Raw genomic sequence first — 18,895 nt, forward strand, 5'->3', positions numbered from 1 at the left:
GAGTCAGGACACCAGGAGATGATAATGCTTTGGGAAAAGTACATGAAGTTTATGATTCTATGCAAATAGCTCTACAAACCTAATAATGGCACTAGCAATATGAGAACTAGTATTTTAAATTACAGATAATGCTTATTTAGGCAGATGTCTATACTACTGGTCAAGTATTCACAACTAAATCCTGTTCCACTTTCCATTGGCACTATCTGTGTAGTCTTAAGTGTTTCCTTATCAGAATTGTTTCTTATTAACTTCAGGTTACTGGGTTCAATGTTAAAAAGCAAAATGTTCCAGTGCCATATAAATACAGCTGCTGGTATAAATAATCACATCTTTATTTACTGATAGGATAAACTTTAAAGTGGAAAAAAATAGCATTATTATAGTGATAATCTGGGCCATCGATCTTTATGAACTACAGATAGTAAATGGGATTGCATGGTAAAATAAAGTAAAGGTGCCTTCAATATAGGATTAGAAAATAAATATATATTTCAATAAGGTCATAAAATTAATCCACCTTTTAAGCCCCCCCCAAAAAAAAAACCAAAACCAGACTTCAGGCAATGTCACACAACTGTATTATTTGAGCTAAGTTTAAATGTTTCTGGTTCCAAAACGTGTGTCGCATATGCTGACTTTCCCAGACTTCATACTAGGGCTACTGCAAACATATGATTTAGTGGGAAATGGATAAGCAGAGATGAAAGCAACAACCACCATCAAGTCAACCTTATTAGCTCCTTCATTTCAGGTTGGTCATTTATTCCCGTTTTCTTTCTCTCTTTCTAGCACTGATTCTGGGACTTCATGCCCACTCAGCTCACTGAACTTGTAGTTTTGCTTCAACGTTAACCTTGTCATCAGCTCTTCGCATTGGGTCATTTGGGGAATTCTCCTGAAAAATCACATCTAATACAAAAGTCATAGCCATGCTTCAGTGGCTTTGCTGAGAAGATTCTAAATCTTTATATATTCTTGCTATTTTCTTACTTTGGCTTCTGGGGACTATTTGCCTGAAGAGCATAAATGCAAACCTATATTTCAAAACATTTTTTGCTCCTGAAGAAAGGAGGTGGCTCTGGCAATTAGGGATACTACAGAACCCTTTAGAATACTAGTTCACTCTTGGCAGAGGATTAATTCTACCTTCTTTCTCTTTCATATTAAGATCCTTTTAAAATATCAAGAAATTAAAATGAAAAACAGATCATTTAAGAAATTACTATATTTGAATAACAATGGGTTTGTTTTATTATGACAGAATAATTTTGTTTAATACACAAATTCATATATTTAGAGATGGAAGGGACCTTTGGAGTAGGCTAGTCTAATTCATTCATTTTACAATTCAGAAAACTGAAGCTGAGTTGTCACTCCATAGAATCATAAGATTAGAAATTTAAAGCTAGAAGAACCTTTAGAAGTCATCTTGTCCAATCCACTCATTTTATAGATGAGAAAACTGAGCCTCACAGCAGTTAAGTGAATTGCCCAAGATAACACATGTAGTGACAGAAACAGGACTTGAACTCAGGCCCTCTGATTCAAAATCTGTCCTTTCCACTGTATCATTTTGCCTCAAAAAGAATAAAAAATTTTCAAAATAAAAAAAGAAAGAAGGTAAAAAAGAAAACTTGTTTTCCATCCCATAATTAATGAGGTAAATGTGAGAGAGGCAGCAAGGCATAGTGGGTAGAGGGTTAGATTTTGATTGAGGAAAACCTGGGATTAAGAACTTCCTCGAATACATAACTAGTTGGGTGACCACAGACAAAGCATATTGTCCATGGCAACTGTCTAAAACTATAAGTTACTATAAGTGTTGATTTGCATTAGCAGAGGGACTTTCCATAAGGAGTTCCCCAGATTTATGAAATCAAAGATAAGGACCAAAAGAAAGCAAAAATGTAAATAAAATTGTACATTTTTTGAGCAGAGGTGTTCATTGGGTATGGGGTCTTTCACTACTGAAATACACAGTAAACATTCAACACTTAATATAGAGCTTGATTCTTCCCTTTCCCAACCAAAAGTTGCTATCATGGTCTGTGGAGCACAAATGAGACTATTCACTCTTAAGGAATGTGATACAGGATAGAGGTGACAAACATTCATGATGGGGCAAATACCTATCCTAGAGAATTTCTAAATACTATAACAGTTGGAAAACAAAAGCTGTCACTGTTCACCCCAATTTTTGTGAATAGAACAGTTAATTTTAGTGTGGAGAAGAAAGGGGCTAAAGGGCCCTATAGCAAATTGTTAGTCATAGAAATATAACTCTGGAATTTGGAGGAACCTTAGTCATCATAATTGCTGATATATGCATAACCCTTTGAATTTTACAAAACACTTTACATGCATTGTTTCACATAATCTTTATATGTGTGGCAGGTGATTTACGTAAGAACAAACCTCAAACCCGGCTTCTCTGACTCTTTTGCCTTGTGCCACAATCCCTTGCCCTATTCCTTTTGTAACCTTATTTGTGCCTTATCACAGGTTGGTATGTTCCCAGACATAAACTATCTTGACCCCTGATAAAAGTGGAGATTATTCTCCCCTAATATTCCCACATAAATCTAGCTATCTGAGGACACACAAGCTTGCTGACCCTCATCCATCATCCAGAGAATCAAACTGATAATATAGCAATATTAAATAAGAGTTATAGCAATGGGAAGATTTTTTTTCAATATTGGTGGAACAAAACAACTTTGGTGTTATAGATCAATCATATTTTATTAAGTTCTTACTGTGTCTAAGTTTACTTAGAAGTAGAAGAATTTGACCTATGATATTGCCACAGAATGACAAGCTGTATTTTTAATAGGGTTCTAATTCAGGAGGTTCATAGTACCATCATGAAGATATCATATAATACATCCCACTCATTTTACAGATAAAGAAAATGAAGTGTGAGAGAGGGGAAGTGGTTTGTCCAAGGTCACATAAGTAGTAGAAGAGCCAAAAATCAAAACTAAGTCTTCTGACTCCAAACAAATCCAGACTTCTACAAGTTTCACGCTAGTCAAACTTGAATTATCCTAAAATTGCCAGGATTTAAAAGTATCATTCATATCCTACTACGTAACTATGAGTGTCCCAAAAAGCCCTTTCTTGGGCACCCTTCTCTCTCTCTCCACTATCATTTTTAGTCATTTCATCAGCTCCCAAAGATCCAAATATAGAGAGGCAGTGTGGTGCAATAAGGTGCTGTATTTGAAGGCAGGAAGACATCAATTCAAATGCTACCAGTTACCTACTGGTTGTGATGGGGGTAGGAAGAGGAAATGACAGTTGTCTTCAAGTTTATGCTGGACTAGACCGTCACTGAGGTCCCTTCCTATTCTGTGACTCTGGTCCTTAACTACCTACTTTAAATCTATGCTTTTATCATCCTATATCTCCCAGATTTATACATCTTCTATCCCTAGTCTCTCTGCTAGGCTCTAATCTTTCATCACCAATCGACTGTTGATATCTCAAAATAGATGTCTCACAGGCATCTTAAACTCAAATATATAAACATATATTTGATATATGTTTAACATATATAAACAAATATACAAACATATATATTCAAATACAAAAAACAAAATTAATTCTCTTTACTACATCTCTCCTCCAAACTTCCCAGTTTCTGTCAGTAGAACCTCTTCATCCTGGCAGTCACAAGATGCTGAAGCCATAGAGTCATCTTTGGTTCTTTAATCTCCCCCACAAATAAGAAAAAGTTTCCAAGTCCTGCCAATTCTACCTCTATATCTCTTCACACCCATCTCCTCTCCACTCAAAATCTTTCTCTCATCACCTCTGGTCTGTTCTATTACAAGAACCTCCTAATTTATCTCCCTGCTTCCAGACTTTTCCTTTCTCCAGTCCATGCTCCACACAGCTTCCAAATCAACATTCCAAAAGCATAGGTCTGACCATGTTCCACCCCTGCTCAAGACGCTTCGATTGCCTTTCAGGGAAAAAAATAAGCTCCCATTGCTTTTCATTCGAAGTCCTTTATAATCTGGCTCCAACTTCACTTTCCAAACTCAACTGCACATCATTCTCCCTCACACAGTCTACATTCTAGCCAAAATGGCCTAATTCCTGTTCCCCAAACTGAGCGTTGGATCTCTGGCTGAAGTGTCTTTACATAATCTGCCCTCCATGCCATGAGGTCTTTCCTAAACCTTCCCCTATCTGTTCGTGTTCTCCCATATACAAAATTAAATTTATTTGTGTTTGCTTTGTATGTACTCTGTATTTACTTATCTGTGTATATGTAGGGTCTTAGCAGTAGACTGTAAACTCTTTTAGAACAAGGACTGTTTCTTCATTTTTTTTTGCATCCCCAAATGCTAATATGATATCTTGCATCTAGTGAGAGATTAATAAATGTATATTGAATTGAACCTTGTAAAATGTCCTTTGCAAAACCAGGAGGCCAACAATAGGAATGAAGACAAACACTACCCGCTGGAAGCTGGGGAAAGGGACAAAAGGAATTATTGGCACCAACTGAGGACATCTGCCTTGAGGTTCAAGAGTACATAAGATGGAAAACTATTAGAGCTAATGCCTACATAGAGTCTTACTTAACACATTATAATAAAAGAAGGAAGCTTGACAGTTCTCTGAAGAAAGGCTTCTCATTGGCAGGTGCTAATTTGTTGTGTTTGACATGTAAATAAACATGTTCTTTGAAGTTGATGAACTGTGTTCATGGAAGGAAAATTATTGATAACATACTGATTGGTATCATGCAGTGAAGTTTCAAGGCAGCACAGTGCTGGGCCTGGAGTCAGAAACACTCATCTTCCTGAGCTCAAATCCAGCCTCAGACACTTACTGTGTCTAGCTGCGTGACCCTGGGCAAGTCATTTGAACCTTGTTTATCTCAGTTTTCTCAACTGTAAAATGAGCTGGAGAAGGAAATGGCAAACCACTCTAGTATCTTTACAAAGAAAGCCCCAAATGGGGTCTTGAAGAGTCTAACATGACTGAAATGACTGAACAACAACAACAGTCTGTCTATATTCTACCTTGTCAGGTTGATTTCACATTATTCTCATTCACACACTCTACATTCCAGCCAAACTGCCCAACATGCTGTTCCCTGAGCTGAACATTCCATCTCCTGCTCTGGGCCTCTGGACAGGCTGTTCCCATACTGGAAGGCACTCCCTCTTCACCTCCACATCTTAGAATCTCTAGCTTCCTTCAGTTCTTGGCTCATGTGCTATTTGTTATGAGAAACCTTTCCTGATCTGCTTCCCTAGTGTTCTCCTCAAGCCAACATGTCTGCTTACATGTTGTATCTTTGCAGTAGAATATTATAAGCTTTAGAAATGGAAAGGATCTTTGAGGACATCTAGTCCAACCTCTTCATTCGATGAAAGAGGAAATCAGGTTTCATAGAGAGGTCTAGTGACTTGCCAACATCACAAATATAGTAAATGGGAGAACCATGATTCTGACCTAGGTCCTCTCACTCCAAATCCAGAATTCTTTCCATTATGTTTCATTTTTGAGAGAGATTGCTTTTTTTCTTTATTCTCATACTCTTAACAGTCTAGTACAACACCTTGAACACAGTTGTCTCCTACTATAACAAATGCTTGTTGGTTTGTTGTGCACTGGATTTGATTACAAGTGCCCCTTGGAAATCTTTGGTAAAGGTGTCTCTGAACAAAATGATGCCTATGCTAAAAATTACAACCAGAAGAAGTTTCCTTACTATGTGGTATGAACTTGTACCACCTCCACTTAAAGTTGAATCACCCCTTCAGAAGGTATTCCTTGTATATATATATGTGCTTATCCTGTCATTGATAAAATTTTGGACTATGGGAAAATGTATTCTGATCTATGAATCAATTCATTAATCAACAAGCATTGAATAAACACCTACCCTTGCGTTAGGGACTGTGCTAGGTCCAGGGGTGACAAAAACAAACAAAAAATTAAATAATCTCTGCTTGTAATAACCATCAAAATGGCAATGGTACTTAATTTTTTTATAATGTGAGTTTAGAGATGCATCATATAAGCGCATTATGACGCCCACATATCATTCAGAAAATTGAGCTAATTATTTTGGGATAACACCAAGCAGTTTGGAAGACAAATAAGAGATCTATAGTTATTTCGAATATTTACATCTCATCTGTTCTGACTAGATGGGAAATCCTCAAGGACAGGGCTTTTCTACTTGCCACAGTACTTGGGTATCCTGTTTAAATGTAAAGAGATAGTTAAAATGACTTCTCATGGTTCCTTCCTTCCTCGTAATTCTATTGTGTAGGATTCTGAAGTCAAATTTCTATTTAGATTTTTATTTTCACAAGCAATTGTTAGGGAATTTTGTTTCTGAATTAAGCCTGTAGGAACAGATATCATACTGTTGCAAAAGATCCCTGGAGAAGTAAAAAGATTCCTTAGAGTTTATTACATTTTTGAAGAATTTCTATGTCTCTATGTCCTCAGTAGGTAGATCATCAGTTCTCAAGAGGTTTCTCCAAACTCCTAAGATTTACATGCCAGGCAAAATTTGTATGGACTTAGCAGTACATTTATCATGAAGATCAAATTAGCAAAATATATGTATTTTGTGTGGGGAAGGTGGTAAATAGAAAGGTATTATATAAATGCTAGTCATTATTTTATTAAATATTTGTATAAGATTTTATAGATTTTCAATATATTGTCATATGTTATCTCATTCAACATAATGATAATTTCATTTTGTGGATAAGGAAACTGAAGCTGAAAGAGAATTAATGGACAGGGCCAAGACTAAAACCCAGGCTTTTCAACCCCTAGCCTAGTATTAGTTCAGTTACTGAAAAATATATACTAAGTGGCCTAATCTATGTTAATCCCAAAGACCACTTTGACCCTCATCCTGTCTTCAAGTGGAAAAGATATAGACTAGGGTTAGCAGTCTAGACTAAATGGAACATGGGGGTGAACAGGGTAATTCTCAAATACCTGACCACTCATGATCCAGAAAACAATCACAAATCAGCTCTGGATCCATTCCGTTCTGTTTCAGGGCAGGTGAGTTCTCCACTGAATAAATAAGAATGAGACCCAAAATGGAATGGAATGTCACCCAGCTAACTAATGGAGAAGTAGGGTTAGAAACCAAAACCTATAATGAGAACTGGAAAGGCATGTGTGTACTGGCTAGGCAACGTTTTAAAATTTGTGCATCCACTGTGTTGCTGTCCACTGCAAGCTTCCGGACTTCCTGGTAAAATACAATGAGCCACAGAGATCAGAATTTTCTGGCCTCAGAAACATGCGACTTATAAAAAGTAACATTTTTAAATACTCTGAATTGCAACCCCTCTATGTGTTGAACTCTAAGTAATTAAGTACCTTGCTCACCCTTACTCTCGATTTTGTTATGGCTGACTAGCTCACCTATCTTTCTACTATATGCTAATACATTTCTGTGGTAGCATGCAAATTAAATAAGAAATCAATGAGATTTTGCATAAAGTATGTGGTTATGAGAAAAACAGGGTAAAGGAATTCATAGTTTATACTAAGAGTCTCATCTTACTTTAGGCTACTAAACCTCTGTCACAGGTGTCTCCTTTGTATTGCTCTGTAGTTCTGATTACACTTATTCTGTCAAGACTGAATGTGAATAAAAATCTCTATAGGAAATATCAGTTTTATTGATGGACTTGTTGACACAGACAAAATATCTACTGGACTCTTTGAACACACTGAGTAGATTCTAAATCATTTATGTACTCCACCGCCTAAAAAAAAGTCCTGTTCCAAAAGGATAGGGGAGTTGAAAAGATATACAGTTTTTATTCTTTGCCTATTGCCTTTGATAATCGACAAGAAAACAATAAAAATATAGTACATTTTATTCATACTTCCAACTGCATAAAAAATCGAAACAAATTTACTGGATTAAGTAACTACATCCTCTACCTGGACCATCTAAATTGTTTTCACACAGAAGAAAAATGGCATAAGACTATTAAAAGGGAAATGTCCTGAAGGATAATAGGCTATAATTTGCAGAGTGGAAAACATTTTCAACACGAAGGGTACCCAATTGTCCTATAATTACTTCCGATTAAGAGGTACCTCAATCATTTGGACTTAAATCTCCCTCAACCCTGGAAGCCTCTTGTTTATCACAATGAATAATTCATGCCAATAAATTCTGAATGAAATCAAGGATGTAGTATTAATAAAAATTAATTCCCTATTGTCTGTCCAAACTTATTTCCTCAATATTTTGTGATTTTTGGGGGGGTGTCTAATTTATGCCTCCTGAGGACCAATGTCATTTTTAGGTTCTCAGGTGAAAAACTCTCAGTGCCCTGTGGGGCCCTGAAATTATGACAATTCTCATCTACATTCTTCCCTTGCCCTATTGCCTCTCCTACCAGGCTGGGACCCCAGACACTTCATGGTAAAACTTCACAGCAGGGTCTTTTCAGGCTGTTACCTTAAAAGCCATGGAAGCTCTGGGAAATTAGCAAGCAGCACCTGCTAAGCCATTGGCTCTTCCCCCAGTCAATCCACAAAATGTCACTTTATTTCTCTATGATCCCTTTCTACCCATTAGCCCTTCTCCAGAACCCCCACTTTCAAGAAGACAGAGATAACTTTGAGAGCAAACAACCTGTGGTGTGAGCCGATGATGTCTGGTGTCAGATCACTTAAATGGGTACAATGGATCAGCTTGCCATTCTCAAATTAATAACTCAGACCACCAAATGGTCATTTTCTGGAGGAATGATGGAGGACTTGGGAGTTGCGTTTGTAGGAGGAAAAAGAAGCTTCCTTCTCCCAAAGCACATTAAGTACACTTTTCTACCTGGTCAGAAGTACCACACATATCACTTTTCAAACTATAATGATCTGTCAAGGCAGTGTAAGCCTTGTCATAGGTATTAGCATGGCAATTAAAAAAAATCCTCATCTCTTTGCTTTCTGCTCTTAAGGACGTAAAATACTGAACACTGACACACAGACAAATACACACACACTCTCTGCCTGGAGTAATTTCTGCCCTTTTACTGCCTGTGCAGTTTCCAACATGTGTACTTTCTGGCACCCTTATCGATTCACTCTGCCCATTGCATAACGAGTGTGTTTCTTCCCACCTTCCCCACCCCCACAACCCCCTCCCCCGCCAAGAGAGGGCAACAGCCGAGAACTCAACAAACAGACTAAAGAGGCTACTTACATCATCCCATTTGACAAATTTGATGCCTTTCTTCAGGTTGTCGGAGACACTGACAGGTTTGAGTTGCAAAGCGTGAACTCCTGGCTGTGCCCCGGCCATTTACACACATGGAGGCTTCCCAGCAGAGGAGAAAAGACGATCCGAGAAGGGGAGAGAAGTGGGGTGAGAAAGGGAGGGGTGGGATTGGGGTTTGGATTGGTTTGGGAAAGGGGGGGTTCTTTTGGCTTTTCCCCCACCCCTCCTCTCCTTCTCCTCCTTTCCCTTCACCGAGGGGAAGGTGGCTCAGCGCTGGAGTGCGGAGCAGGCGGAGAAGCGTGGGTCCATGCCCTCCGTGGAAAGTGGTGTCAGGCGCCCGTCGGGGAGCAGCAGCAGACGCCGAGAAGACAAGGGCGAGCAGGCACGGAGGAGCGAGGAACGAACCGGGCACTGGGGCTTGGCCAACGGACCAGGAGGGACCGGGCGCTGGGGAGCCAGCTGTAACCGCAGCTGCCGCTGCCGCCTGCTGGGGCTCGACTGGGGCTCGGGCTCCTGCTCCTCCTCCGCTGCCTCCTCCGCGACCGCCGCGGATCTGAAGAGCACCATTCAGCACATCCTATATACACAGAGGGAGTGGAGTGAGCGAGTGACACACGCTCCCGGCGTCCCCCTCCCACACCACTCTCCTTCTTCTCCCCCCTCCCTTCCCCTCTACGCTCGCTGGCTCCGTCCCTCCTTTCCCTTGCCTTTCCCGGAGCCCAACTTTCTCCGCTGGGTCAGGCCAATGGAAGGAAGCAGGGGCGCAGCGGCACCTCCCGGCCTCTGGACACCACTACAACGAGGCACTTTCTCCTTGGAAAAGACTCAGTGAGCATGCCCGGTTACCTTTCAGGGGCTAGAGGCTTGGATGCGAGGGTTGGATTTCTCTGGGCTCATTGGAACACTGAGCAAGGAGAGGAGAGGAAGCGGGAAGACAGGCTAAGGCAGGGATCGGGGCTTATTTTTTCCAGCTAGCTAACCCGCAATGGGACGGAGGAAAAGGGATGTAGGTTTTTGGTGGAGATAATCCTGAATCCCCAAATGAGAAAATCTTGGTGCTGGTGCCGAAGTAGAGAGCACACTGAAGCCTGCTACACAATAGACAGTTATTACTGGCGGAGGAGATAGTAAGCAGCCCGGAGACATGAATTAGATAAATCTCCTTACGCTGATCTACACCCCTGGACACCTTATCCTTAGCTTTGTGTTTGAATACACTCCTTAGACTGGCATCTAGCACAAGAGAAAGTGGTACATTTTGTTTGCAGGGAGATAAAAGGACAGTCCTGAAAAAATTGGTTGCAATATTTGTATATAAATGTCATCTTCCAAGCAAGTGAATGTTTTTTGTTTGTGGTTGTGTTGTTGTTATTTAATAAAGAAAAGAACAGAAGGAAATTTAGGCAATGCAAAAAAAACTATCAAATAAAATTTTATTTTTGAAAGAAAATTAAAAAACTGTTATACAGAGGGAAAAAAACCCCTCCCCTCAAGACTTCAGATTGTGAGTTTCCCATAATGGTGGAACTACTCTGTTGATAATATATGTAACTTTCTTAGAGTGGTACAGAGGGAAAAGTGCTGAATTTGGAAGTATAAGACCTGAGTTCTAATGTTGGCTCTATACTTAGTTCCTATGTGACTTTGAGCAAGTCAGTTAACCCTCCTGGTCCTGTTTCCTCAAATGTAAATCCAGAGACTTGAACCAGCTCAAAATCTGTGATGCAATTTAGGAACAAAATTGCCTTAATTTTTTAAAATTATTTTTAATCTCTCTTAGAATCTTTGCGCCTTGCTGTACCTGGAAAACTACAATCTACCACTTTTCAAACCACTTATCATCAACCCAGGCATAAGCACCTCATAAAGATAATGGAAATTCACTCTTGTATTTTAATTTTGCAAAGTACTTTCCTCACAACAACCCCTCAGGTAGCTGTTACAGATGCTAGGAAAGATGAGGAAACAACCTCAGAGAAGTGAATTAACTTAGCCAAGTCACACAATAAGTATCAAAAAGTGGATTTGAATCCCAGCGCTCTTGAGCCTAAGTCCTGACCATGTCCTCTTGTACTATACTATATAAAATTGTTTCTTTTCTGTTACCTGATGTCAAAGTATCTTTTTAGAGGCCAGCTTTCTATATAAAACTGTCTTTAACTATGAATGTTTGTTTTTGTTTTTCTGGTGTGGACCTATGATTTCTTGAAAATTGAGAACTCCTAGTGAGAAAACTCCCTCTGAATGTAGATTACTAAAGGGGGAACTGGGAGGTTAAACTGTTTGCTCAGGATCACACAATTAGTACCTGGCAGAGGCAGACAGCTCTAGACAGGACCCAAATCTTCTGGAGTACAAAACTACTTCTCTGGCATACTACCTCTCCAATTGTGGTTCTGGCTTCCTGAAAAAAACAAAACATCCACCAGAGGGAACACACACACACACACACACACACACACACACACACCCCTCTGCTTAGGGTTCACTTCTATTTGTCAATTCAACTAATTAATGAGTAGCCTATTTGTTAATTACCTAACAAAAGAAACACCTCCTCCCCCATCTTTTCTGTTCCAGACACATAAAGTGCATAATAAGGGGTCAATTTGATATTCTAAAACAAGTGCTGGATTTGGAGTCTGGAGAAACTAGGTTTCAAATCCTGGTCTCTAAAATTCATTATGTGACTATGACCAAGTCACTTGATGACCTCTGTGACACTTTTTAAATCAGTAAAATGGCAATAATAATACCCGTAACACTTACCTCACCAAGTTGTTTTAAGGATCAAATAAGATAATATATAAACAAGGTAATGTGTATGTAAAAGTGGTATATAAATGTCAAAATTGGTATAATGCACTTCCTCTAGTAAGTAGCATGTCCGTTTGTGCATCACTGGACAAGGAACTCACATTTAGAGTACCAAGAGTTAAGCTAATGGTGCATAAAAACTGGAAGCAGCTAGGTGTCCTAGTACATATAGAGACCACAGGACTTGGAGTCAGGAAGATCTGAGTTCAAATCCTGCCTCAGATGCTCATTAGCTGTGGGACCCTAGGCAAGTCACTTAACCTGTTTCCTCATCTGGAAAAGGAGAATAGTAGCATCTGCTTCCCAGAGTTGCTTTAAAGATCAAATGATATGACATATATAAAGTGTTTGCAATCCTTAATGACTTATGTAAGTGCCAGATTATTATTGTTGTTACTAAGCTTACTCTTCGCCCTTCAGCATTATGACCTTCTCCACCCCACCTCCGGAAAGGGTTGGGGGTTGGGAGGGGTAACAGGGAAGTCCTTTTCCTGTACCATGGTATGGAGATGACCTTGGGTTCCTGAGGACTTTGACAGCTTTGTAAATGTCAGCTATTGTTAGAAAATGAGAAGCTTTCTTTAAGGTTTTTACAACTTTGCTCCTCCCACCCCTCATCCTTGCCCATTTTATAAATTAAGTTCAACTCACTTGCTCAAGTCAATGATCCCTCTCTTTGATTTGTGCTTCCTTCCAATTCTGAAAAAAAAAGAGGAACTGTGCCACCAAATATCCTCAGGTCAATCAGGTTTTTCCCTTATTTGAGGGAAGGGAGTATGTTGAAGGAATAAGGAGATATTTTTAATGAGACCAACATTGCTATAGCTTTCAGAACAGGAGTTAAGCGGTGTCAGAAATGAACATTACATGGATGAAAAATTTGACTTTATTTTCATTTTGCAATCACTATGCAGCCTTTAAGAACTATTAGTATTTGAAGAAGGATGATAGAGCTATGGGAATTTAAACTTTTATTGGAGCTTAGTGTGATCAATGAAACAAAAGCACAATTCAGTTGTTAAATTTTCCTTGACCTGTAAGTATGGTTGAATTTTCTTTTACCTAAAAAAAAAATGTAGTATGAAAGGGTTACAGGATGGAAAGGTTAAAAATGTGTTGCACAAAGTTATATACAAACTAGATCTCTTAAACCCTTCACTTCTCATTTTACCATCCACTTGGAGACTAGGTTGGAGAGAAAAATATGCAATTTGGGGTAAAGTTTTGAAATGTCTAAGAACAAAATAAATGGCATAGTGCTCCAAGTGAACAATGCATCTTGTACAGTGTTCTATCTCATTTTCAACAATGGCACAAAGGCATTTTGGGGAAGAATGGAGGGAAAATTTTATAATAACCTCAAAGGATCAGGAAGGTACCCTACAAAACATACCTAGTTAACCTTGTCAGCTGCTACAAGTTTTGTTATCATCTCTTTGCAGATGACTTCCAGATCTTCATATATATCTAGCCCCAGACTCTGTCCCAAGTTGCCAGTTGCACACTGAGCACCTCTACCTGGATGTCCTATAGGCATCTCAAACTCAACATGCCACCAAAAGAAACCCATCATCCCCACACAAAAAATTACATATGATTTATTATCCATTTATTTGTCTAGGTATTTCAAAAAATCTGTTCAAAGTAATGAAGCACAATATGATACCTATAAAGATCCCACTGGACTTAGGAATTAAGAGACATAGGTTTGAATCCTAACTCCCAAGTCTTACTGGCTGTGTGAACATTAATTAACTTCATCTGTAAAAAGGGAGATAACAACAGTAGCATATGCCACACAGCATTGTTGTGAGGAAAGTGTTTTGTGTAACTCAAAGCATTACCTTTCTTTCCCTGATGCCTGAAAACATGCTCATCTCCCCCATTCTTAAAAAAACAAACAAACCCTCTCTCTAGATTGCACTATTCCTGTTACCTGTTATCCTATATGTCTTCTCCTCTCAGTCAAATTCCTTGAAAGAGTTATCTATACTTGCTGCCTCTCACTCATTCCTCAACCCTATTCAATCTGACTTCTATCCTCATCACTCAACTGAAACTGGTCTCTCCATAGTTAACAATGATTTCTTAATTGTCAAATCTACTCCTTGGCAAACCCCATCCTTCTTGACTGCTGCAGCATTTTTTTTTTATGGGTGGCCATCATTTTAATGACATTGATCTTTGGTGTTTCCCTTGTTAGCAGTAAGACTATCCCCCTCTCCTGTCACCAAAATGTCTCTATTATGAGTTACAAATAGAAAGGAAATCACGTTTTTCTACACTAAAAACAAAATCATTAGAGCCTTGATTTCTCCACTAGAGATTACATGTACAGTTCAAGATTTCATATGTAACACCTAACATAACAGAATGATACCTCACCCTCTGACCTGGAGCTGTACCCCTTGCCCAGCCCTGAGCCAGGCAGATGCCCAGGGTCATAATATTGACACATGAAACCACTGCTCTGGTGGGCACTGGGGAAGGATCTTGGTGAACCAACCCAAAGGTAGGCTGTCCTGTGACCCACTCCTCCTTGTCCCAAGCTCTCTGAGTTCTTGGCCATTAACCTGTATCACTTCCCTTTTGGGGAAAAATATCCTCAGTAAGTGAACTGACCCCATCACCCCCACCAGTCGTTCCCACACCAGTTAAGTTATTCCCAGAGCTCAAACTAGGGGCCCTGATTTGAAGCCCTCTCTGGATAAGAAAACCAAGGGATCTATCTGAAGAGGCCCAGAGATGGGAGAGAGCTTTGAGGGGGCTAGGATATGCCTTCTTTCTCAGTGGGTTAAAGTCCCAGTAGCCCTGCCCTGGTAACACAGTTGTCCTCACTTCAGGTTTTCCTCAGAGTTGGAAGACGATTTGTGCTAATGGCCATTAGGCCTCTTCCTATGCCTTGCCCCATGAAAGAAGAAGACTTATGGCGAGAGAAGCCGAGTACCATCTTCTCAGAGGCCCACACTGCCCATTTTGTGCCTTGGTGCACAGAGGGTGGTACTGAGTGACCACAGAGCAGGGGAGTAGGACGGTCGTGAGACTCTAGTGTGTGTGTGTGTCCCCGAACTCTGAAAAGTTAATGTGGGGAATGGGACCCTACTTTCCCCTCTCATTACTCCCTTATACCTCATCAGATCCCCTTTGTGGCCAGCAGCTTCTCCACGTGCACAGTTTCAAGTCATCTATAAGGTCAAATCTCTGCTCACTGCTGCAGCATTTGACAATGACTTATTTTCTTGATCTTCTTTCCTGATTTTATTTCTTACCAGTGTGACTGCTTCTTCTCAGTCTCTTTTGATGGATCACCATTCATATCACATCTGCTGTATGTGGGTGTGTCTCAAAAGTCTGTTCTGGGGCTTTTTTCTTTCCCCACTATTCTCTTACTTCATGATTTTATCAGTTTCTATGGGTTCAGTTATTATCTCTAGGCAGATGATTAAATTGTGCTTTTCTTTTATAGGTCATGCTAAGCTCAAACAGTTCTAATTCCCATAGCTCTAGCACCCTTCTTCAAATACTCATGGTTCTTAAAGAATGAGGAGTTTTTCTAAAATGAAAAGGTCAGAGCTTTCATTGGTGTAAACTAGAGTTTATTTCTGACCCCACTCAATTTCTGTTCCAAAGGCTGCATCATCCCATGTCAACATATCTACTCTAGTCTCCTGAGATTAGGATTTTGCATTGCCAGTTGACTGAAATACACTTTAAATTTTATTTCCCCTAAGCATATCCAACGCAATACATCCAAAACAGACCATATTATTTTTCCTTCCCATTTCACCCCACTTCCAAACTTCCCGATTAAATGGATCCACCAACCTCCTAGTCACCCAGTTTTACAACCTCAATGTCATCTTCAACTCTTCACACTCAGCCCACATATCCAGTCAACTGCCAAATCTTATCATTTCTATCTCCACAACATCTCTTATATACCCTCCTCAACCCTCACACAACTACCATACGATTTCAGGCCTTCCTCACCTCATTTAGACTTTTGAAATAGCCTCCCTTTTGGTTTCCTTTCCTCTACCTCTCCCCTCTCCAATTCATCTTCCCCAGGCACTTAAATAATTTTCCTAAAACCCCAAGCAATCAAGCAATAAACATTCATTAAGCACCTAATATGTGCCAGGCACTGTGTTACATGCTGAATCTCAACAGTCTAACCATGTCACTCCCCTACTAGATAACCTCTTGAAGCTGCCTATTAACCCCTAGGATTAAATATAAACTCTTCTGTTTGGCACTTAAAGCTCTTCATAACCTGGCCCCTTCCTATCTTTCTAGTTTTCTTTCACATTATTTTTCTCCACCCATTCTATGATCTAGACACACCTCTATTTGGCATATCCATGACTTTCTTTTGGAGAGCTGGCTCCCATACCTGCAATACACTCCCTCCCTATATAAAAAAAAAAAAAATACTTTGCCTCTTGGGATCCCTGCTTTCCTTCAAGACTCAGCTCAACAGTTGCCTTTTAAATGTATCCTTTTCTGATCCCTCCTCCCAGTTTCTAATATACTTTCTGTCCAAATGATTTTTCTTCATTTTGTACTATAATAGATATACATATGTACGAAAACCATCCATCATCTATCTATCCATCTATTTCAGCTATCTCACATTTATCTTTGTATTCCTAGTCCTTATTAGCACAATACCTGACACATAGGAGACAGTTAATAAATCCTTGCTGATCTTTGATATCAGAGCTTTGATGTAAGTTATCAAAGCTTAAAATGGCACTAGGATTTTTGAGACATCCTATATAAATAAATGTAAGATTTCAATGAGCCCAACCTCTTGGTCATAATAAGTTTCATTCATTTACTAACATTTATAAAAAAAATGGTGCTATAAAGGCTCTGACTGCATTAGACTAGTGTTGTGTTTTCATTTTGTGTTTTTTTCTGAACTGCAAAGATAGTCTCAAAGTTCTAGGACAGATTTGGTGAACCTGGCTATGTTTGCCCACTCTTGATCATTGAAAAAGTCAGTGTGCTATAGGACAAAGAATGGGGCTTGATCCATTAGAAGAAAAGTCATAGGAAGTAGAGTTGAAAATTATCATGGAGATCACAGAATCATTGAATCTCGGAACTGGGATAAACTTGAGAGGCCAGCGACTGCGAATTATCCACAAATAGGAATTCCCTCAATGATATCCCCAACACGTGAACTACCTTTACGTGAAAACCTCTTATGGTAGTGGGGAACTCACTGTTGCTAGGGTCAGCACATTCCACTTTTGAATAGTTCTAATCATTGGAACTTTTTTTTCCTTACATTGTCTTATTTACTTATTTATTTATTTTTGCAATTTTTCAGTCCTATCCGGCCAACAGAACAAGTGAAATTCCCCTCCCGTGTGACGGCCCTTGAATGCTTTGCAACTCTCCTGTACCCACTGAAGCTCCTCTTCTCCAAGATAATACCCCTAATTCCATTACTTAATCTAGTCTAACAACCTCCTTTGCAGATGAAGAAATTTAGTCTTAGTGAGGTAGAGCACCTGCTGATCTAACAAACACAACATCTATATTTTGCTCACAGTTTTGCAGCTTAATAGGTTCAGGATGTCACAGAATTACAGAAAGCATCTAAGATATCATCTGTTCTGCCTCCTCTCTTCACATTTCCCTTCATTGTCCCTATCCTGAAGATTAAGACCCAAAAGTACCAAATGATCTAAGTTCACACAAATCATAAAGCATCAATACAATTTTCTGCCCTTAGTTTCTTTACCTCCAAAGTAAGAATATCCTGCCTACTTCATAGAGTTGTTATAAGGTAATGTATGTGGAATGAAGATAAAATAACATATATGAAGTCGTTTTGTAAACTATAAAATGTTATGTAAATATTTTACTTGCGTAATTCAATAGATCTCACTGATGTAGGTGCTCCTTGCAAGTATTCTTGATACTTTATTAAGTAAGAGTATGCTTCAGTCATTCATAAGCCTTAGATTAAATGCTAAAAGAACTTTGAACTGGAATGAATTGCACAAGAATACAAGAATCTTCTTCACTTAAGCTGAGGAAATTTATCCACACCCAAGGATCATGTATAAATTATCAGGTCAATTGAGAAGGAAAGGAATTCCAGAAGTTGGTATAAGCCAAAAACTGGAGTGAACTTCTCTGAGAAACAACTGTTACTGGGTGAAGGAAGAGGCACTGTCTTTGGCCTTTTCCAGCTTTCCATTCTCCTTTCTACACTGTGGCCAAAGGAATACTTTTCAAGCTTCAAAGGTTCTGGAAGATTCTGGACTTCCTGTATTCTCATTGGTGTTCTAGTGATTTTCCCTCATCATCAGGTCTACAGAGAAAGTCAAGGACAAAAAGATACAGATTCACCATGCTTAAAGGAAAATTCATGAATACCCTGCATATTGTCAAATAAAAAAAAAAAGACTTGCGGCAACTAGAGCCTTTGAGTTACCTCTTTGCCACATCAGATGTCTAAGATGGAACCCATTTTTCTCTGGACTCTATTTACTTATAAGAGAATGTATCACAGACAACTGAGGAGATACTTTGTACCAAATGTTCTTTAAAACTTTTGTAAATTCCCCTTTCTAAAATAATAATAACAATATCTAGCATATATAAGATTTGCTTTATGGGCATATGTAATTTTATTTGATCCAAAGCTACTTAAGGCTGGGAGACTAAATTGATTCTCAGTTAATGATATCACAGAAAGACAAAATGATGGGACTCGAGCCAATGGCAGTGGTCCCTGTAGCTTCTTTAGTGATGTAGCTAAGTTCTGGGGACTTGGGGCATATCAGTGAGAGTGGAGTCAGATAAAGATCCTCAGAA

The 18,895-nt window shown here is 39.2% G+C and overlaps 1 protein-coding gene across 2 annotated transcripts in view; it reads right to left on the reverse strand.

The window, feature by feature from the left end:
• The window catches only part of PLCB1 (phospholipase C beta 1), an 840,557-nt gene extending 831,029 nt beyond the window's left edge, over positions 1-9,528 (reverse strand). For both annotated transcript variants that reach the window (XM_027840410.1, XM_027840412.1), the window contains exon 1: positions 9,227-9,528. In XM_027840410.1, the coding sequence (XP_027696211.1) occupies positions 9,227-9,325 (99 nt within the window). In that variant the 5' untranslated portion in view covers positions 9,326-9,528. The remainder of the gene's footprint in view (positions 1-9,226) is intronic.
• Positions 9,529-18,895: the final 9,367 nt, after the last annotated feature.

Source organism: Vombatus ursinus, unplaced genomic scaffold (genome assembly GCF_900497805.2).
Source record: "Vombatus ursinus unplaced genomic scaffold, bare-nosed wombat genome assembly UNPS02014841.1, whole genome shotgun sequence".
NCBI classification, from domain to species: domain Eukaryota; kingdom Metazoa; phylum Chordata; class Mammalia; order Diprotodontia; family Vombatidae; genus Vombatus; species Vombatus ursinus.